Consider the following 23,687-nt stretch of genomic DNA (forward strand, 5'->3'; position numbering starts at 1 on the left):
GTTTATAAAGCAATGCATACGAAACTCAACTATTGCTGCTATCCAGACAAACAGAGGAAGGAAGAGTTTAAAACTAAAAATATCTGCATCAATTCAAATAAACAATATCTTAATCACATAGGTAATGGAAAAAAAAAAAAAAAAAAAAAAAAAAAAAAAAAAAAACTTGGAATTTATTTTCTAAGAAAAACACTTGAAATTTGAAGTTAACTGAAACTCAATATTTGAAATCCATACAAAAATTTGCTAAACTATCTCACTTTGCTTTTCATTAAGAAAATTTACACGTGCAAAATTTTCAAAATATTTTGAAATTATGCAAAGCAATAACTTCACCCCTGAGAAAATCAAAGGATTATTTTACATCATGTTTGCCAAAATAAGTGAAAAAGTGCACCAGACCAAGTTTAACCACTTACCAGATGAATGGGTCAGAAAAAATTAGAAAAGCTAAGTAATCAAAAAACATTCCTTCCAATTTTAAACTGATATTTCTGATTTCTCAAGTAGAAAGGCTTCCAACTTGTGCTTTAATTTCCCCTACAGAAATTTTTGTAGGGGAAATTAAAGCACATACAAGTTACTGTGAGTCATCTTCTTTAACATAATCAGAAGAATTGGAAGGTTATTTCCAATTCTTCATATTGGAAATATTCATTTCCAATACATTTCTGGGATCAATGGGGAAAAAAAAGTTTTAGCAGAAAAATTTATAGAGTATGGCGCACTTCAGAGATGCCATGCTTGGATAATTTTTGGGACTTCAGGCATGACACAATAACATCAAATTCCTGATATGTACCCTAGGTCATAAAGGATATTACAATATTACTACATGAAAAGTTTACATGACAAACTTTGTCTGCTTGAACTAACATTTTATTTCTAGCCTCTCTTGAAAAAAACCTAGCAGTCTTCTGCTCAAGATGCTATTTTATGCCAGCCTACTAACTCCAGACAAATCTGCCCATTATTAGAATTAGAATACTGATGACATATTTGAAATGGTGCACCTAACACCTTCCTAAAAATTCTTGATGCTGTCAGGAAGAGAGCAATTTAGCTGACCTCTCTCTCTCTCTCTCACTCACACACACACACACACACACACACACACAAACTCACTTCAACCTCTATCTCACAGATGCAATGCTTCAGTACTATGTCTACTCTACAGTTACTTCAAGGGTTACTGCTCCCCTGTTGTTTAAGATATACTTGTGCCATGAGAAGTTTCTTCAATTAACATGAAAAAACACAAGGGATAAGTAATACTATTTATTTAAGGCTATATATTTCAGCCTGAATATTACAGGTCATCATCAGTGGTGACAACAATTAATTTACTTTGTAATTAGCTATTGTCACTATTGAAGAACCTGCTCCACTGAATTGGAAAGAACCATAACTCCTCCACTTTTTGTTGGGCCTGTCAAAAAAACAGCAATAGCTGTCCAGCATCCATTTCAGTACGTACGAGAGTTGTTTGGAAAGTATGGTAAAAAAAATAAGTCAAATACATTTTTTTTGGAAAAAATCACCTTTATTTCTCAACATAGTCTCCATCAAAGTCTACACATTTGGTCCAGCGAGTTTCCAATTTTTTCATCCCATCTAAAAAGTAGGATTTGTCAAATTGTGCAAAATAGTCATTGAAAGGACAAAGAGCACGAATGTGCTTTGTCCTATGAAGGATATCATAGGACATTTGTCCTATGAAGCATGCTAGTTGTTTACTGATATCCATTTCATTCCTAATGTCATCCTCGTTCTAAGAAACTTTTTCCCACCGAGCCAAATTTTTAAGTTTGGGAACAAGAAGTCACACGGGACAGGCTGGATGTGGAACCAATTCGAACCTCAATTCATGCAATATTGCTATTGCAATGGCCAATATGTGGGATGGTGCATTGTCTTGATGAAACAGCACTTTTTTTTTTGTGGGCCAATCTTCGCCGTTTTTTTTCAATTTTTCTTTTAAATGGTCCAACAATAATGCACAATAGATTCCAGTTATTGTCTTACCCTTTTCCAAACAGTTTATCATGATAATTCTTTAGGAATCCCAAAAAATAGTGGCCATCACCTTCCCAGCTGATAAAATGATCTTTGCTTTTTTCGGTGCTCTTTCACTGAGCATTGTCCACCGTTTGACTGCTGCTTGGACTCAGGTGTGTAGTGGTGGATCAAAGTTTCGCCTACAGCCACGAACCGATGCAAAAAATCCTGTGAACTGCGATTAAACATTGCCAAACACTGTGTTGAAATGTCTTTTTTTCGCATGTGTTTTTGATACAGTCAACAATCACAGCACCCATTGCATGCACAGCTTTTTCATGTGCAATTTTTCATGCAAGAAAAATTGCACTCGGCAGTCTTCCATAACGATACCATGGATTTTGTCAATAATTTCCTTCGTAGTGACCTCAGCCAAGCGTCTGGAGCCCGCTTCATCTTCGATGGACTTACAACCATGTTTAAACTCATTTATCCAAAAATAAAGTCTTTAATGCTGGTGCAGAGCCCCATAAACTGCATCTAACTCGGCTTTGATCTGCACGGCCATCCATTTCTTCAAATAAAAGTATTTATCATTGAGAAAAACGAAACCGTTTTTCTCAATTTTTATGAAAAATGCGAACACGGTCATTTTAAATTGAAATTTAAAATTACATCGCTTCCTGCCATGTGATTTTCCTTCCAGTCTGTATCTTCATAGTTGAAATTCTCCATAATAATCATTCGACCTGTACTCATTGTACTAATTTGGCGATGCATGTCTTCCAGATCATCTGTGGAACTCCCTGTCCTATAGCAACAACCAACTGTATATTTTTGTCTTACTAGTCTTAATCTCACACCAGATTGCTTCAAAAGAACAGCCAGAAAGTTCCACTGATGATCTGGAAGACATGCATCACCAAATTAGTACAATGAGTACAAGTCGAATGATTATTATGGGGGACTTCAACTATGGAGATACAGACTGGAAAGAAAATCACATCGCAGGAAGCAAATGGAATTTATACACCTATTACGAGATAATTACTTGATAAATCATTAGTACCAACCAACACAATCATTTCCTTCAACTTACCTTTTTGCATCCGGATGGCGTGGCTAACATCGTGATCCTGAGAAACATGATTTTTTGTCATACTTTTGTTGAGTACTCCCCTGATTATTGAGTCTCCATACATAATTTTCTTCTTAATTTGTTTTCTTGTTTGTTCAGTTGGTCTTTTTTATTCTTTCAGATCACCTGCTTCTTTCTTTTTTCAGCCCTGCTTAACTCTTGCCACTTCTGTAGTTTTTCAATTTCATGCTTTGTCCTATGAAGGATAACATTTAAGCGTGCTAGTTGTTTACTGATATCCATTTCATTCTCCTCTATTTCCACAGCTGCATGTTCGACATTACTAACATGATTTTCCATCTTATTGTCGGTATTTGTTCTGTTCTCGTCACCTAACAGATACTCACTTTTAAAACAATTAATACATACTCTCTCCAGTTTCAATCTCATTCCACACATTCTTAAATTTTCTTGCTGCATACATTGTACTAAATAATATCCTGCAAATTCAAATCGTCGGACAACGTGGTCTTTGGTGCTATTGTTCATCGTGTTAATATATTTCACTATAAGTTAGTATAATTTCACTATTAAATTTTATCCAGCTAGAGCAGAATTATTAATATTATTTTGAAACTTTTTCACCAAAATGTTCTAATAAAAGTGATCCTGTTGAAACTAAAGTTATTGCAATATAAAATGATATGTTGACCCTTTGTAGCCCCGAATATACTTGAAATAAAATCTTGAAAGGTTCCACAAATTTTTGTAAAAGGTTCAAATACAAAAATGCAATAAAATTCATCCCATACCATATTAGTATGGCGTGAACGTCACCATACTAATACTATTATTACTGATAATAATAAAGGAGCCTCTGTAGTTCAGGTCGTATAAACGAGGCCCTTTAATTAGAAAGACCTGAGTTTGAATCCTGTGAATAATGCAAAGAATTTTTATCAGTCCTCTTTAACTGAAGGTAAGTTATCTGGTTCATATGAAGATGCAGGGCTTTACTCCGAAATTCAGGATTTCATCCCGCAAACCGATCCCCATGAACACACACACATCTACAGAATAAAAAAAAAGGGAAATATCTTGTTCTCTAATTATTTCCCAGTAAAATAGCATTGCTATCCCACCAATCATTCGGCTGAAGAGAGAGGAGGATAAAGTGGAATAACAATTATAATAATTAAGATTTTTTTTTTTTTACATAATCTTTTCCAGATTGTGTAAAACACACAAAATACATATACTGACCGAAAAGAATATCCTTAAAAAAAAAAAAAAATAATAATAATAATACATAACATATATATAAAGGGAATATCATGCTAAGCTTCAATTATATCACAAGTTAATCCATTAAAAAATACATTTTTTTTTGATAAATACACTTTACATCTTCTGATTCATTTTTCGATGAACTGTTCATTCGATGATTTGTAGTTTTGGCCAATTGTGATTTTTTGATGAATTGTTAGTTTTCAATAAATTGCCTTTCAATAAATTGTGTTTTCCATTAATTGCTTTCATGAGAAACTGGCTTTTGATTAAATGTGTTCTCAATAAGTTATCTTTTGGTAAATTGTGGTCGATAAATTGCCTTTTGATGACTCGTTTACAGCACATTTTCTGGATACCAGTGGAGATAATACATTGATTAATGTAGGGTGGTGATGTGAGAACAGAGATAGATGAATGAAGGGACTTAAGATAATATGAAATCTTGATGTGAATACAATTATAGGATCAAATAAGATATGCTTATGTTATGAGAAAAGTTAACAAGAAAACTCTCAGTTAACTGACCAGGCTGCTTAAGTCTCAACACCTGGAATATCCCAAAGGAGTATATAAAAGAGGGCAAATCAGTTGCATTTCATATAAAGATGACTTCATGGAAGAGGTAACAATTAGCAACAGTATCTCAGAGTACTGGAGAAACTGGTCACAAAGGTAGACTTCAAGAATGAGTGAACAAGAATATGGAACCAGATAAGGCAAGATGAGCTTAGCCATAAAACTCTGTGTGCTTCTTTATTTACTTTTTTTTTTATCATTGATCCCAACAGTATGAGTTCTACTATGCTGTATGTGTGTGTGTGTGTGTGTGGTTGGGGGGGGGGGATTGAATTTGTCTGTGAGACTTTCCTTTAAGTGCCAATAAAAATGCAATCAACTTTGAACACAAGAAAATAGTCATGTAAATATTAAGTGAAATAATAAAATGAGATAAGAAAATTCTTGACACCTGCAATTATACATACTCCTGAAAAATGCATTAAAATCTTCATCACAGTCAAAGTCAAGTCTTGAATAGTCACATGTTGGCGAGTCCATGTGTGAGGGAAATCCAACCTGTAAAAGTATGGAGAGGTAGTACATATTTCAAGGTAATTTAATCATTCAATATAATAATAATTTGATAGTTAACACCAAATATTTACCATTCTTCTATTATTGTTATTAGGTAATTCAACTCCATATGCATTGTAAACAATTTAAATATTTCACTTTTGTCCATTTCTTTTATCAATATGAATGCCCAAATAAGATTTTTTTTAGAAAAATGAGTTGTACACATATAAAATATGGCTCAACATAAGGATAGAATCAGAACATTACATACTGAGATCATCTACTTAATTGCTGTGAGCCATTTTATGCAATATATAATACCATAAGATAGTTCTCACTATGATGAGTCCTCTGTTTGTGTGTGTGCTCAGTTTACAAGAATCTTATGCAATCTGACATTTAGCCATTTTCATTTTATTTGCACACTCAATTCAAAGTTACTTGCTTAGAAACATTTGAGAAAAATTTGGTAACTATTGAGTAAGAGCAAGCTAAGCTAATGATTAATCCTCCATGCAATTCCCAAGTGACCTATCTCAATATTCAACCTTTCTGCTGTTAGTCTCTCATGCTGAATGGAAATCTAAACTAAGCATTCTTATGTTTCATTTATTGTCTGCATAAACTTTGATACAAGAAAATTTATGCAAATAATAAAAGAGACATAAACAGAGGACTAATTGTACTGATGTGATTTTTCTATTTTACAAATAGTGAGAACTTTCTTATGGTATTATATCCTGAAATAAAATGACTCAATCTATAGCAATTACATATATAATTAAATACACAGGGTTATTTCCTTCATGCTTACACAGTGATCAGAATACATTTTCAAAAATTATGGAAACAACTACTAAACAACTAGAGTAAAACTTCAGTTTAATATAAACCAAAATAACCACTCGACATTTCAACCTTCACATTAAGGTCATCATCTGGAGTACACACATATATACAAAGAAACAAACTGCACTACAATCTACATGGTATGCTGAAGTTACATTGATTTGGTTAAAAGTTAAAACTACTGGACATTTTTTTTTTATTTAACAGAGGTCAGGCTAGTAGTTTTAACAGTATTAAATTTATTTACTGAAATGAGTAAACAGAATAAGTTATATTTCTTTTTTTAAAATGACAGAAGTTAGCTCAACATACTACTGAAGCTGAAACTATGGAAACAGACCACCTAAGAGTGTTTTAAACACAAATTTCCACTTCTCAAAAGTATGTTAATATCGCATTTCCAAAGTGGAAAAAAAAGCTTCCTACATGGCATTTGGATTCATACAAAAAAAAAAAGGCGACTGCATGCCATACAATAGCATAGATATATATCAAATAGGAGATAAATTTGCTAAAAAACTAAAAAGAATATGCCTTTCTTCTTCAAAATATAGAATGGAACATGAAATTATGTTATACTGCAGATATATTTAAACTTCTGAATGAGTTTAATTACTCTTGAGTAAATACAGAAAACCATATTAAACAATTATAATAAAATAGAAGGACTAAAGGAAAAAAAAAAAAATTCAAATTCAAAGTACTGAAAATAACTGCTTCAATATGTTCAACATTTTAATAGATCGAATGAAGGAGAGAAAAGAATAAAGATTACAATTCTAACCAACTAAAACTGATTATGATCAATCACTTGTAAATGTTGTTACTCAGATTTGATGACTAGTTTCCCTCAAGCCAGGATTTAGGAGGAGGTTTTTCCATGGGTTCTTGATTCATTCTGTTTCAGCAGTAAAACAAATGTTCTATGAAGATAGATATATATCTATATATATAGATATATATGAAAATAGGAGTTACCCTAGACAGAAGTTTGACATTTAAATATCATCTAGAAAATCTTGCTGGGAAATTAAAAACTCGTAGTAATATAATGCATAAACTTGCTGGTACTTCTTGGGGTGCTGATGCCAACACACTGCGTACTACCGCACTGTCTTTGGTCTATTCCACGGCAGAGTATTGTGTTCCTGTGTGGCTGAACAGTGCACTTCTTTGGTCGATGCCCAGCTGAATCAAACTATAAGGATAATCTCTGGAGCTTTAAGATCTACTCATAGCTACTGGCTCCCAACTCTCAGTAACATAGCCCCTCCCTCGCTCCGCAAGACACAAGCCTTAAGCAAACTATGGACAAAAATAATTGGAAACAGTTCCTTGCCTATCCACCAAGACATTTCCTTCCATACTTCACAAAGACTGAAATTGCACCCTACGTGGAGGAGTGCAATACAAATAAACGACCAGAACTTCGACCTATGCGAGTCATGGGGAGAGCATTGGTTTCAACATACCTCCAATCTTCAAATACCCATCTCAAATCCAACATCTCGTCTGGAGGGCTTCAATCTCCCTAGATATGTATGGACCACTTTAAATTGGATCAGAACAGGACATGGGAGATGTAAGCATCTCTTGCATAAATGAAACTAGTCCGATACTCCAAACTGTGAATGCGGAAGAGGGATCCAGACTATCCATCGCATTGTGCTTGAGTGCCCTATCTACTCATTCTCGGATTCTAAAGAGGACTCTTTTAAACTGACCCCAGAATCCCTAGAGTGGATCTGAGATTTAAGGATTAAGCTCTGACTCCTGATTCTTAATTTTGATTTAATTATTTCAACCTAGTGTACTCCTTTTAATATGATTTTTACAATGTTTTTATGCTGTTTTATGTAATATGTATGTTTTATTCTGAGACCTGTACATCATATGCTAAATAAATAAATAGGACAAATGTATTTAGTTAGATACTGTATTTGGTGTTACATTAAACTGTTTTGCTTGTGTGCATGCAGCATTGTGTGTGTGTGCATGAAGGATGAGCTTTTCATTATGTAGGATCATTCTGGGGGTGCTTAAGGGTCAAAGCTGTATAACTGAGAGCAGACAAGGGCTTCTGACCTAATGTCCAATCCTCACCTTCTCGTGGTTAACCCTGTTGGGTATCTACCTGGATACTGAACAAACGAGGATGGGCTGACAATTTGGGATTTAGCCGACCAAATTGTATTCTTATTGGCTTAAACCAATATACAAAATGATGGTACATGACAAAATTTCATGCCGGCTGGGGTGTCACCAAGTTAAACAATGCCCCCCGTTGTTTTCACCAGGGAACCAGGGCGAACAGTGAAAAGTCAACTACTGGAACAAATCTGAAAACACACCCCAACTCAATATCAGCAGAGTTAAAGATCGGTACTATCAACATAAGAAGCTTGAATGGCAAAGAAATGGAGCTAGCTGAGGAATTAGATAAGTACCAGATCGACATAATAGAGGTGACTGAAACAAAAAAGACAAAAACTCATGAGATCTTTCTGAGCAATAAATACAAAATGTTATAATCAGGCAATGACAATCAAGGAAAAGAAGGAGTAGCCATAGTCATCATCATCATACGTATCAAGGATTTAGGCCTAGCATGGCCTGTTCCGGCCTTAGAAGTCATCGTTGAATCGTTTAAGAGGACGTCCTAGTTTTCTTTTTCCTAATGGCTTGTACTTTAAGGCTTGTTTTGGTAATCTTTCTGTTTTCATTCTTTGAACGTGTTCCATCCATTTATGTTTATATTTTTTAATTTTTTCTATTACTGGTTCTTGGTTTAATTCTTTCATAATATCTTCATTTCTTTTGTGATCAAATAGGGTATACTTTACAGTTTTTCTCATAAACTTCATTTCTACTGTTGTTAATCTTGTTTGTCTTTTTGTTTTATTGCCCAGATTTCGCTTCCATACATTAAGACCGGTAAGGCTAATGTATTGTATACTTTTAGCCTGGTTTGTTTTTGAACTAGGTTTGGTTTAAATATAGAGTTAATTACACCTGTTATTTTTAAATATTTTGCAATTTTTACATTTATATCTTTTTCATTTTCATATGCGATCATACATCCTAGGTAGTTAAATGAATTCACCTGTTCTAAGATCTTGTTATCTATTACTATTTTAGTTCTTGCTGGATCTTGTCCTTTAAAGGCCATAGTTTTTGATTTTTCTGTTGATATTATCATACCATAATCTTTGGATATCTCATTTAGATTTAAAATAGCTTTCTGTAAGTTATCTTCAGAATTTGTAATTATTATTTGGTCGTCTGCAAAGAGGAGAGTGTTTAAGTTAACTGTAGGAGAAAGTTTAATTCCTTGGTGTAAATTAATACTCCATTTTATTATTATTTCATTTAAGTAGATATTAAAAAGAGTTGCTGAGAGGGGACATCCCTGTCGGACACCTTGGTTTATCTCTCTTGTATATGATAGCTCGTGATTTAATCTTATTTGTATTTGATTATTTTCATATATACTTGTGATAGCTTTTAGGATATTATTTGGTATTTGTCTTTGTTTTAATATGTTAAATAATATGTTTCTTTTAACTTTGTCAAATGCTTTTTCAAAGTCAATAAATGCAATATGTGTTTCCAAATTATATTCTCTTCTTTTCTCTACTATTAATTTTAGGCAAAAGGCTGGGTCTATACATGATTGTCCTTTTCTAAATCCATTCTGTACCTCTAGAATAAAGTTTTTGGAATATTTCATTAGTTTGTTATTTAAGATTCTGCTATATATTTTGTAACAGGAATTTAGTATACTGATATCTCTATAGTTTTTAGGGTCATCTCTATTACCTTTCTTAAAGATAGGAATCACAATTGCTTTTTTCCATTCTATTGGGGGGATACCAGTTGAGTAAATTTTATTTAAAAATAATAAGAGTCTTTTTTTGAATCTTGTTCCTGCGTATTTATATAGTTCTGAACCTAGCTTATCTTCTCCAGGTGATTTTCCGTTTCTTGTTTCTTTCAGGCTGATTTCTAATTCTTCTTCAGTTATTTCCTATTCATTTTCGTTAATTGTTTGCCAGTTGTCTTTTTTTAAATATTTGTCTGTCCACAGTTCTGTGTAGTAATTTAGAAATTCTTCTAATTTTAATTCAGTGTTTAATTTTATGTTTTCTTTGGTATCTGCATTTAGGTGTTTCAAAATCTTATATACATTGGGTCTTAATTTATATAAATCATGTTCTAAATTAGAAACAAATTTATTCCATGATTCTCTATGTCTTTTTCTGACTTCTCTTTTTGCTATGGCTCTTATTCTTTTATATTCTATTTCATCTTCTAATCTTTTACTGCTTAACCATTTGTGATAGGCTTCTTTTTTTCTTTTTGATTATTTCTTTGATTGTATCATCCCAGATCTTCAGTTTTTTTCTTTTATTGAATTTTTTGGTCTTTCCTAAGCTTTCATTTGCTGCTGCATTTAGTATCGTTTTTATATTAAGCCATTCTATTTCTACATTTTGTTTTATTTTATCTAGATATTGGTTAATTCTTTGTTCATATAGCCATTGTACATTTGTGTCATTCAATAGTCTAGTTTTATAAGCAAATGTTTCAATTTTTCTTTCTGTTCTTGTTACTTGTTGCCATTTAGGTGGTAATCTTAATTTTATTTTAACAAGGAAGTGGTCACTGCTTATTTCATATCCTCTGTGAACTCTAACATCTAGTGAAAATTTTGATGTCTTTTGGTTTAATATAAAGTAATCTAATATTGATTTTCATCCTCTTGCTGCCCAAGTATATTTATGTATGTCTTTATGTTTATAGAAGGAATTCATTATTTTTAGGTTATTATAAACTACAAAGTCGATCACTTTTTTACCATTTCTGTTTAGAGTGTGTTCTCCATGTATTCCTATATTATTATTAATTTTCGTGTTTCCAATTCTTGCATTTAAGTCTCCTGCTAAAATTATGTAATCATTTTTATTTATTTTATTATATATGTTTTTTTGCTGATTATAAAAATCAATATTATCCTGTTCTCTTCCTTCTTCTGGGGCATATAAAACAATTATTGTTAAATAGCCTCTATCTATTTTTATTCTAGCTTCTATTATTCTTTCATTCCATAATTTATAATGTTTTAACTGTTTTGAAAGGGAGTTATGAATCCAAGTACTCAACATAAAATACGAGGCTCATCTTCTTGAATAGCAGGCAGTGTCAGGTAGAGTGATGTGGGCAAATATCAGAATGGGGAACTGGACAATGAGACTTATTTGTGCCTATGGTCCCACAGAAGGCTCTACTAAGGTGGAAGTGGAGGAATTTTTTGAGGCTCTAAAGAAAGCAACTGACACAATGAAAAAGGAAAAGTTGGTCCTTGTTGGGGATCTAAATAGCAGAGAGTAGAAAGTGATTGTCACAAATACAAAACGTTTTGGGAAAATTTGGAGAAAAGAGCAAAGCTAATAATAATGGCAAATGCTAGTTGGATTTCTGCTCAGGACATGGACTGGTTATTACTAACGCCATGTTCCAACAAAAAATGTGCACAAATTCACATGGAGAGAAGAGGCAAGGAATAAGAAAAAGTCTCATTGACTATGTTATTGTTGATAGTGATGTTTTCTCTCTGGTGCAGGACACCAAAGTTTACAGAGGATTTGAAATTGGAAGCGATCACCATTTAGTCTTGAGCAGGATAAAATTGAATTTCATATTGAAAAGAATGACATGTAAGAAAGTTTTAAAACGAATAAAAGTTGAACAGCTCTCAAATGTGAACTGTAGACTAAAATCCACAAAGATTATTGAAGAAAAAATGAAAGAGTTTGAGAACATGAACCAAACCTTGCAGATTCAGTGGCAAACCTTGAAGAAAATCCTGATTGATTCAGCTAGAGAGGCATGTGGTGAGGTTGCCTGCAAGGATAAAAAAATCAGAACTCCCTGGTGGACACAGGAAGTTAAAGAGGCAGTGAAGGAAAAGAAGAAAGCATATCAAAAATTCCTGGTAAATAAGTCAGCTTGTGCTCTTAGAGAATACAGAGACAAATGTAGGAAAGCTAAACACTGTGTAAAACTAGCTAAACAAAAGTCATGGGTTGTTGAAGAAGCTTAGAAATGGAGAAAAGAGTGTTGTAAAAGGAGTTAGAGATGATAAACGTGACATGAAGGGAAAAAAAGATATCCTTGAAGTATGGAGTAATTAATTTGAAAAACTTCTAAATGAAACAAGCAGTGATGACAGCATAGTGGTAAAAAACACTGACCAGGCATGCAGTCAGGAATACATATCCATACTTGAAGTAGAAAACCATCAAAGGCTTGAAATGTGGAAAGGCAGCAGGAGTAGATGATATTCGACCAGAAATGCTGAAGTAATGTGGTATAAAAGTTTTACAGTGGCTGCACTGCATAGTTGAGAAGGCCTGGACAGAGGAATGAATTCCTGATGATTGGAGTAGAGCTCTAATAGTACCAATATATAAAAAGGGAAATAAAACTGAATGTGAGAATTAAGAGATATTTCCCTACTGAGTGTTCCGGGCATGATTTATGCCAGTATACTTGAGGAATGGTTCATAAGAATTGTGGAAGAAAAGATTGGTGAAGAACAAGCTGGATTCAGGCAAAAAAAAAGGCTATCAGGATCAGATCTTCACTTTATGACAATTAGTTGAGAAAGCATGGGAATATAACAAAGATCTGTATTTAAGTTTTGTAGATCTGGAAAAGGCATATGACAAGGTGCCAAGAATGAAGCTATTCAAAACACTACAGTTATATGGTGTCAATGGGGCATTATATCAAGCAATAGTTAGTCTTTATTTGAGTTGTAAGTCGGCAGTTAGAATTGAAGGATGTACAGGAAGATGGTTTAATGTTAAATCTGGTGTGAGACAAGGATGTACATTATCCTCTCTGTTATTCATTATCTATATGGATCATATTATGAAGGAAGGTGGTATTAAACATGATATCAGAATGGGAAATGTTAATATCGGCTCTTTGCTTTATGCGGACAATGTTATACTTCTAAATAAATCCGCTACAAGTTTGCAAGATTCCCTGACTAAATTGAATAACCTGTTGTAATAGATATGGTATGAAGGTCAGCAATAAAAAGATCAAGACAATGAAAATAGGTAGAATCGTTGAAATGTCAACCGTGTTTTGAATGGGGAACCTGTGGAACAAGTAAAACATTTCAGCTACTTAGGCATGATTTTTAGTGAAGATGGTAAATTAAATATGGAAATAGACAACAGAATCAACAAAGCTGGTATTGTAGGAAGTCAACTGAATAAATTCATATGGAATAAGAGAGAAATTAGTCGTAACACTAAATTAGCTGTATACAAGACAGTGTTTAAATCATAAACGTGTGGACAGATGTGTTCGTTGTACATGTTAATTTTTTAACGGTATATATTAGAACACAGAAAAATAAGTAAATAATTAATTTAGACTAGAGACTGCAGATATGAGTCCTGAGAAAGATTAGAGGCGTGAATAGATGGCATCAATGGCAATATCATATTAAAAATGAGGATATTAGGAAAGAACTTGACATTGTCAGCATCCAGGAATGCATTAGCAGAGCTAATCTCAGGTGGTATCGTCACTTGAACAGAATGGGTGAGGAAAGATTAGCAAAACAAGTGTTCTCTGTCAGGTTGGTAGGAAAACGACCCAGAGGAAGTCCAAGATATAGGTGGATTGATACGGTACAAAGTGCCTTTGACGACAGAAATATAAGATCTGATAATGATGTCGGGGTCTTGACAAGTAACAGACTAATTTGGAGGAAAACTGTAGATAGGAAGTTAGTAATGAGGTAAATTTTTCATGAGGTACTATCTATAGGTATTATAATAGGTATTAATACTAAATCTGTATTTAGTGATACAAGAAAACTTCTTGTTTTTCTTGCTTCTGTAGTACAGTGTCTGTTGTAGTGTTTATTCTTGAATAAAAATGAATTCTTTTATGTATTGTAAGAAGTAGACTATGTTTGTTGGTCTTCAATAAAATACTAAAATATACAAGATATCTAAAAGGGGTTTCTGAAAAGTAAGGTAGCACATTTTTTTTTTTTTTAAATCTTAAGGATGTTTAATAATAGGAAGCTGAAATTATACATCAAGAAATACGTGAACATACACTACTTCTCTACAAATTCTCCAAATTTATTGATGCACTTGTCCCAATGATAGATCAGTTTATTAATACCAGTACTGAAGAAGTCCATGCCTACATTCAGTAACCAACATTGCACTGCCTGATGAACTTCCTCATCCATGAAATGCCTTCCGGAAAGGTGTTTCTTAAAGGGACCAAAGAAATAAAAGTCTGAATGCACTGAGTTTGGGCTGTGTGTGTGTGTGTGTGTGTGTGTGTGTGTGTGTGTGTGTGTGTGTGTGTGTGTGTGTGTGTGTGTGTGGGGATATGGCAGAGTTTCCCAATGATAACAGCATAATCACTCATCAGTGGTGTGTGTGGGGTGGGGGGAGGGTAGCATTGTTGTGCACCAAAAATCATGCCACTTGTCAAGAGTACTGGTTATTTGCATCGAATGTTGGCTTTCAGTACGTCCAATGTTGCAGAGTAAAAATTGTTCCTCCCTTCAGCAAGAGGTTCACCAATAGAATGCCTTCGTGATCCTAGAACACTGTGGCCATGACTTTTCGGACGGTGGGAACAGTTTTTTTGCGCACAGGAGATTATGGATGTTTCCAGGTCATGGAGTATGTTTGTTCTCTGGGATAAAGTGATGAACCCATGTTTCATCTCCTGTTCCTAGATCAGTGAGAAAATCCTTGCCTTTGTCACGTATTCAAACAGATTCTCCAGACACATCCCCATGCCTGTTGCTATTCTGAAAAATGTCAGGGCACTCAGTGGGAGAACACCTTTCAAAAGCTGAGGACATCATGAACAATTTCATAAACACTGCACTTACTCAAATTCACCACTTATGCAATATCACAGTTTCACTTGCTGGTCTTCAAAAGCAAAGCCCTTAGCATACAAAATGTTGTCTTCTGTCTTGAATGCTGCACCATATCTGGTAGCATTTACAGATAAAACATTGCACTGCATTTCCCCCCCCCCCCCATACTTTTATAAGATTACAATAATATAATAAAGATTAAAACAAGGAATTTAATATTTATTTCATACATCAACACTTGCAAATGTGAGAATGAAGTGCTACATATAAAAAAAGTTATGAATACATCATAATTATGCTAGTAAAAAGAAAAAAAAAACTGTTTCTAATATAAAAATGTTAAATAATTAGTAAAAAACTGAAATTTCCCACATTTAAAAGAAAACAGTAGAAAAGCATGAGAAATGTCACTGTATGCATTACCAAAAATAAGTACAGAAACCCTCGATTTAAAGACTAATAGGGGCTAAGGGGTGTCTGTTAAATCGAAAGTCCGTTAAATTGCGAAATTTTTAAAATAAAAGTATTTGTAACATTGTACTGCAATTTTATCAATATTAGCACTGTAATAACAAAAAAAATTGTTTTACACACAATTTTCACACTTTTAGATAAGTTAATGTTCAATGTTGAGGCACTTGGGTTTAGGTAATCCTGCTTTGAAAAAACTATAAAGTTTTTTTTGAACTTTTGAATTCTGCTGTTTTTTTATAATTAACTCCCTAAAATTACAAAAATGTGGGTAATAAAATTGCTGCAGAAAGTCACGCCATGCGACAAAAGAACCAATTACAGTGCAATTGGTGTAATCACATCCTAATCATTCGCCGAACATGTTGTTACTACAGTGGTTTCCCAACATATGATGGCCTATTCACCAAAATTTGTTAAAAATAACAGGAAATTAATAACAAAAAATAACCTGTTAATAACAAAAAATAACCTTGGTTAAAAGCATTTTAAATTTACCAGGGTGTTAATTCTCATTAATACATATGGACCGGAAATTTTATCCGTTAAATTGAGGGTTTACTGTACAGACAATTCAAAAACATTAGAGAATGAAACCATCATAGGACAGGTTTGTTCTCTAATATTTTTTTGCAAGATTTAACACATGCATGTACACACACCCACACACTTACCTTAACTAGTTTTTCCATGGCAGACTCCACAACTTTTGATATCACAGAATGGAGAGCCAAATTTTTAGATATTAATTCATGTCGAAAAAACATTACCCATAAGCTCTGTGTATAGCTACTTAGCTTCTGAAATGTAAATTTTACAACAGAATTATGAAAGGAATAATCATTAGTTATGAAACAAAATAAAAATTTATTTAAAAGAAACAAACTTTCTTGGATCGTATACACCAGCAATACAGAAAATGATATTAGAAAACATAAACAGTTGGCTCTAGTCTTCTATAATGAACTCTGCTCCATCTGGAAATCATCATTACTATCATTAAAGATAAAATTAAAACTATACCATGCAACCAGCAGATCCATCTTCTTGTATGGTTCTCAAACCTGGACAATAAGCACCAAAAAACTACAGATCTAATTAACTCCTTTGGAAGTACATGACTCAGACTGATCCCTGGATAGACTGTGTTACTAACTCTACTGTGCTAAATTTGGCTAAGCAAGAACCTTGTCGATACAGCCAAAAAAATTACAACTCTGATGGCTTGGACATCAACTCAGACATCCTGAAGTCTCATCCTTTTTAGAATCCCTCATCCTGTACAAAGCAGAAGATGGCTTTAAATTATGGTCTTTCAGATAGAGAAAGAGACTTGGAAGACATAATTTAAAGTTCATTCTATTAATGGTTTCATAATAGAATAAGTTATGTAAAAGATTGAAAGAAAACTGGATAAATAGGCAGTGCACTGAGATAGAAGAATTATAAAATAGGAACAAAACCAGAGAAGCATTCCTGAAAGTGAAAGAACTTAATGGAAAAACAAAATACACACAGTCTAATAACATCAAGGACAAAGATGGAAACATACTCATTGACAAGGAAAAGTTAAATGGAAGATGGGTGGAGTACTTATCAGATCTCTATGATGATGATAATGGTAACATGTTGGATGATTCACGCCACCTTAAGTTAAATGTAACAACAGATACCACTCTACCCACAAGAAAGGAGGTAGAACATATAATTAAGATATCTTCCTAATAATCCTAATTTACAACATCTATATGTTATACCAATTCCAAAGAAACATAATGCACAAAATTGTGAGGATTACAAAACTGTGAGCCTAATATCCCATGCATCTAAAATTATTTTAACCTTCGTTAACAAACAAATTGAAAGAGCCATAAGCAGTGAATTGAGTGAACAACAGAAAGGCTTCAGAAGAGGAATGGGAACCATTAATGCTATCCTGGAACTAAAATACTAATAGAAAGATCACTTGAAAGAAATAGGAACATTTACATATGCTTCATAGACTTTCAGAAGGCTTTTGGCCAGGTAAAACATAATAAAATGTTCATTATATTAGATAAATTAGACATAGAAGATCATGTAGTTAAGATTATAAAAATGATTTACACCAAACAGAAAATGCAGCTGTTTAACTCTGAGACTTCTGAAGTGAAAATAAAAAGGAGTTAGACAAGGTTGTATCCTTTCACCAAATCTATTTAATACCTATAGTGAGACAGTGATGAAAAAAGATTGAAAAACAAAAAACGGGAATTAGAATCAATGGTATAAAATACAACAATCTTAGATATGCTGATGATACCATTCTAACAGCAGAAAACAGAAACAAATTAAGAAGGTAAAGAATTTGGATTAGATATTAATGCAAAAAAAACTAAATTTATGAAATCTCAAAAGAAAGCAGATCTGAGCCAGAAATATTCATAAACAATATGAAAATTGAACATACACAGAATACAAATCTTTACTGCAGATGGAAAGTGAGATAAAGAAATAAAAATAAGAACAGCCATAACTAAAGATGCATTCTGGAAAAATAAAGATCTGCTAGAAGTTCTGTGATTATCGAGAGAAAGAAAAGAATGATAAAGAACATTAGTGTGGCCAATTTTCACATATGGAAGTGAGACCTGGATATTCAAGAAGAGAGTAAGGCAACAGATAATGGCCTTTGAAATGTGGTGCTATAGGAGAGAGCTCTGAAAATCCCATGCACAGAATATGTGACAAATCCAGATGTCCTACAGAGAATGAGAACACAGAGATCTTTATTACAGGAAATGATCCAGAGAAAGATGAGATTGGTAGGACATGTACTGAGAGGTTCAGCAGGCCAGAGGATATTAACAGTTTTAGAAGGAAAAATTATGGGAAAAGGATCAAGAGGCAAAAACTGAAGGACATGGCTTGAAGACATAAGATCATGGACAGGATCACATAGCTATGCAGAAACAAAAAGGAAAGCCACCAACAGAGAGAACTAGAAGGACATGATGCTGCACTTCTTTCACTGAGGAAGCTACATGAAGAAGAAGAAGAAGAATAGAATAAGTACAGTACACGATACAATATCACAATATGATGTAAATCTCTTTTCCCTTTTCACATTGTATCATATTGTGAATAAACTATGATGATGCATAAAATTACACTGTGTAACTTGAAACATCCTAGAGTAACACATGTTCAGAATGAATACACAGAATAAGTTTAATACTAATTAAAGGCATAAATATTTTAGATGAAAATCTTGTTCAAACTTAGTTTTATGTATGCACCAATGGAGTGAGTTATTTAAATCTGTAATTAGTAGTTAACTAATTCTATATTTCTTGTGCATAAGTGCTATTGTAAACAGAATTGGTTTCTTTTGATTTCTTCTCTTTATTCAATGATTTTTTTCTTTTTTGTCGTTAATTTTGTAACATAACTGAATAATATTTGTATGTATGTAAATTAAGTATGTAACATAAAAATGTACATACTTTTAAATTTAATAAGAAAATTTAACTAGAGCTTTAACACAGCAAAAACAAGAAAACCATATAATATATTGGGAGTGGCAACTACTTTATAAAATTTTAGTTGAGTTTCTCATCTTGTATTTTTTATTCAGTGTCATTTTAATTGTTCCATAGATTTTCTAAATTTTTCCCCCAACCATATCTTTATCTTTTAGATATGTTATTATATAGCCTAAATAATTAAACTGTGTCACCTGTTCTATTTTCTATGACTATTTTTGATACCAATAACTTGATCTCCCTCTAGGTACAACCTGGAAGAGTAAGTGGCAGCAGATTATTTACCAGCTGATCAGGAAGCCTCCAACAGATGCATTACCCCAGGGTCAGTCCCGTGCACTATCTGGTGGCCAGTCTGTGGAAAACTGTTTTACCTCTATATCCTCCAATGGAGCAGCAACTGGTCCCCAAGTTGAATAATCATAACAGTATATTGAGCATGTTCAGCAAGGTACCAGTGGGGGTACCTGCAGTGCATGTGAGAAGAAAGGGAGCGAGACAAAAACCAGAGGTCCTACTCTCGAGATGAAAAATGGCAGTAGCCACTTCACACCTCCAAAAAAGCAGGATGGTGGTGTTTCAGCAGGCAATGAAAGACATCTATCACCTAGAGGCCTAGTTAGCATTTCCTCACAACTAGGGAAGACACGAACTTAAGGTGGTAATGCTTCCTCTGCCAGAGCCCTGTTTGCAGAAAAGCCATATCATAGGAAGGTGGGAGTAACTTGGTTGGGAAAGGCTTTATATTCGTGATCAGCAGCCTATAATAGCCCAAATTACTTCAGACATCTAGAATATCCTTATCTTCAGTTTTCATGTCACCTTTATCATCTTTAATTCCTGTTAAAGTACTTTCCTCCATCTCAGCTTTTGCAACGGTCTCCAGGATATCCCCCAGAAAACTGATATTTCTTTCTATATTCTTACCAAAGTCTTGCCTTTACTTCTGTTCAGTTAATTTTACACACAGCTTAGTTCTCTTACATTTTTAGGATATCTGCTAGAAACTTTCAGTATACTTCTTTTCCAGGACTGCTTCTTGTGTCCATCATAGTGCTCTTATTTTTCTACCTTTTTACGACAACTTTACCATATGCCTCCATAGATGAATTAATGTTTGCTTTAGCATTTGCCACTGAGAGTTCAAAGTTTGGTTCTTGTTTGCAAATTGTTTCACTTTTTTCTTGAATGATGTTTGTGTAGTTTATTATGCAGTTCACCTGTAAAAGCTGCTCAACTTTAACTCTTAAAAGTTTCTTACATATTGTTATTTTCAATGTAATATTCATTTTTAACCTACTTAAAACTAAGTGATGCCCACTTCCAACTTCAAATCCTCTGCATACTCTTGTGTCCTGAATTAGCATGAAGATATTACTATGAATAATAACAGTCAACATTTTTCTTATTTCTTCTCTCCACACGAACTTGTGCACATTTTTTTTGAAACATGATATTGATTTTTTAACGATACTCATGACATAATGATTAGAAATATATACACGTTAACACAAGAATAATGTTTAATTTGCCAAATATTTCGGTCTGGAATAGTTTTAAAAAACAAAGTGGAATACGAACAATTGATCATTCATACATAGAATGCGCCTTTTCACAGAATTTTCTTTTCACAAATTTTCGCAGAAATTTCTTCAGTTGTCTGTTGGTTAGATTGTAATTGAGTTCCTGGTATGTTGAGTGATCTCGAAGTAAAAAGGAAAGTTTTACTCTATTGTCCCAAAAAAAGATTCCATATCTGATTTTCTAGTTAACATCGAACGAAACTCATTCATCTGTCAAGTGAAAAAGCTAATACTCTCCATCTAGAAGTTGCTTCTTCGCTACTTAAAGCCAAGCTTCCTCATCGTTACCAAAGCTGACAAGGGAAAAGCGACAGTAATTATGGACTCTTCAAACTATAGAAGAAAACTTTCCCTTTTACTTCGAGATCACTCAACACACCAGGAACTCAATTATGATCCAACCAACAGACAACTGAAGAAATTAAATTCCCTTCTAGATGAGGTCATAAGTTTAGATGTAGACACTATTGAAAGACAACAAATTCATTTTGCAAGGCCTCCCAGGTTTTATGGTCTACCAAAAATACATAAGACAGATATTCCTCTCTGCCCTATAGTAGATTGTATTGATTTTCCTACCTATCGCATAGCCAAATATCTAAATTATTGAAATCACACATTGGCAACTCACGCTCTTTTTTGAAAAACTCTTCTGATTTCTTAAATAAATTTAAAAAACTTTTCTTTACAACCTACAGATCTTATGGTTGCCTTCGATATAGAATCTTTATATACGAATGTACCTCTCAAAGAGACTTTAGAATTACTAGCTGACATCTTCCCACAAGATATTATAAAACTATTTGATTTCGTAATGCACTCTGGATATTTCTTATGTCAAAATAAATTTTACAACCAAGTGGAAGGAACAGCCATGGGAAGTCCACTTTCTCCTGTTCTTGCAAACTTTTATTTAGAAAATCTTGAAGAAGTCCTGTTCTTATCTATATTCCCTCAACCATCCTTTTGGGTTAGATATATATAGATGACATCTTGGCTATATGGCCTCACGACAGAGACTCCTTACCTTCCTTTTTTAAGCAGTATAAATTCCTTACATCCTCATATAAAGTTTACCATGGAAATTGAAAAAGACAACAAGTTATCCTTTTTAGACGTCCTTCTCATCCGTTCACCTTCTGGTATTCTTACAACAGTTTACAGAAAACCAACTTTCACAGGTCGTTATATTCTCAAAGAATATAACGCTCATCACCCTTGTCAAAAAACAGGAGTCACAAAATGTTTAATCCGACGAGCCAAAACTAACTGTTCAACTTCTCATTTCTTACAGAAGGAACTTTTGACTATTAAACATCACATGAAACTAAATAGCTTCTCCGAAAAGAGTACACAACATCGTTTTGATTCTTACAAACCAACACAGAACAACCAAGATTCAATACATCGAGTTCCAATTCCTTACATTTCCGGAATTTCAGAACCAATTTCAAGAATTCTAAAGAAATAAAACCTAAAAGCCACTTATACACCTATCAACAAATTATCCACCCATTTTCCTTCATCTAAAGATAAATGCTCAACCTTGTCTCTACCTGGTGTGTATCAAGTTCCTTGTAATCTTTCTTTCTTTGGACAAACTGGATGTTCCATAGAAAAAAGAATTTAAGAACATCAGTCATCAATTCAACACAACACACCTGAGAAATCTGGATTAGAAACAAACCACAGCATCCTTTGGTCCAAGACTCTCCTCCTACACAGATGTCGCTACAAATTTGAACGTTTATTTAAAGAAAATGTAGAGGCCTTACTTCAATGTCCTAACTTGAATTGTAATGACTGTATATCTATATCAAAAATTTGGGAAAGTTTAATCAGGATAACACATTAAATTTTTTTTATATAAGTATAATGTTATTTAAGATCATTATATGAATATCTGAATTAATATCTTTAATTATGTTTTTTTTTTATTTTAAATGTTTACTCTTCTAACACTTAGTGATATGACATCAGCGCCGTCGTTCTATGTATGAATGATCAATTGTTCATATTCCACTTTGTTTTTTAAAACTATTCCTATGTAGCCACTGAAGATGGTCTGTAATATTCAGACTGAAATATTTGGCAAATTAAACATTATTCTTGTGTTAATGTGTATATATTTCTAAACATGATATTAGTAATGAGTAATCTACACCCTGAGCAGAAATATGGATGGTATTTACCATTATTATTAGCCTTGCTTTTTTTTTTTTTTTTTTCTCAAAAAAAGGCAGGCTAATAATAATGGTAAGTAAAATTAAATGAAATCACAAACATGCCCATGGCAAAATTTGAACCTGCAGGTTGGAAAGCAGAAATGCAAGCCACTTGGCAACCAGGTTGGCAGTAGTCAGTAAATAAAATTATAAAGAGAGAGAAATGACAAAAAAAGGAGGGTGGGATATTATCCTCTCAGAAGACTTGTATCCTCGCCATGTGGAAGTTAAGGATAAAGTAGAGATAAGAGGTGTTGATGAGACCATCTGATGTGAGGTTAAGGTGACCACAAATTTTAGACATTCAGCTTATATTCCTAAGGTTAAGAGAATAAATAAAATACAACTGAAATGGGTAAATCATGAAATTATGCAGGAATTGTTGAGAAAGAGAACGTTATGGAGAAGGTATAAAGAACAAGGGACTCCCAGGGCATGATGAGTATAAGACATAGGTTAGGAAGGTAATTAGTGTAATGAGGAAGGAACAATTGGTACATGAAAAGAGACTTCGTAGAGAAAAGCAAAATCCTAGAGAATTCTATGGTTATGTGGCTAGAAGAAAAAAAGAATATGGAAGATTGACTTTAATTGCTGGAAATGGAAAACAGGTCACATCCATGTAAGATATAACAGAAATGCTCAATAAGTATTCTA

At 33.4% G+C, this 23,687-nt stretch overlaps 1 protein-coding gene across 1 annotated transcript in view; it reads right to left on the reverse strand.

The window, feature by feature from the left end:
- Nucleotides 1-23,687, reverse strand: part of Ranbp21 (exportin-5-like protein Ranbp21) — a 425,699-nt gene that overhangs the window by 231,690 nt on the left and 170,322 nt on the right. The window contains exons 12-13 of the mRNA XM_090399635.1: nucleotides 16,373-16,498; nucleotides 5,350-5,440 (exon numbers count right to left, since the gene is read on the reverse strand). Of these exons, the coding sequence (XP_090255761.1) occupies nucleotides 5,350-5,440; nucleotides 16,373-16,498 (217 nt within the window). The remainder of the gene's footprint in view (nucleotides 1-5,349; nucleotides 5,441-16,372; nucleotides 16,499-23,687) is intronic.

This window comes from Typopeltis vanoorti, chromosome 10 (assembly GCF_054136105.1).
Source record: "Typopeltis vanoorti isolate ZY-2024b chromosome 10, IOZ_Tvanoo_1.0, whole genome shotgun sequence".
Lineage (NCBI taxonomy): Eukaryota > Metazoa > Arthropoda > Arachnida > Uropygi > Thelyphonidae > Typopeltis > Typopeltis vanoorti.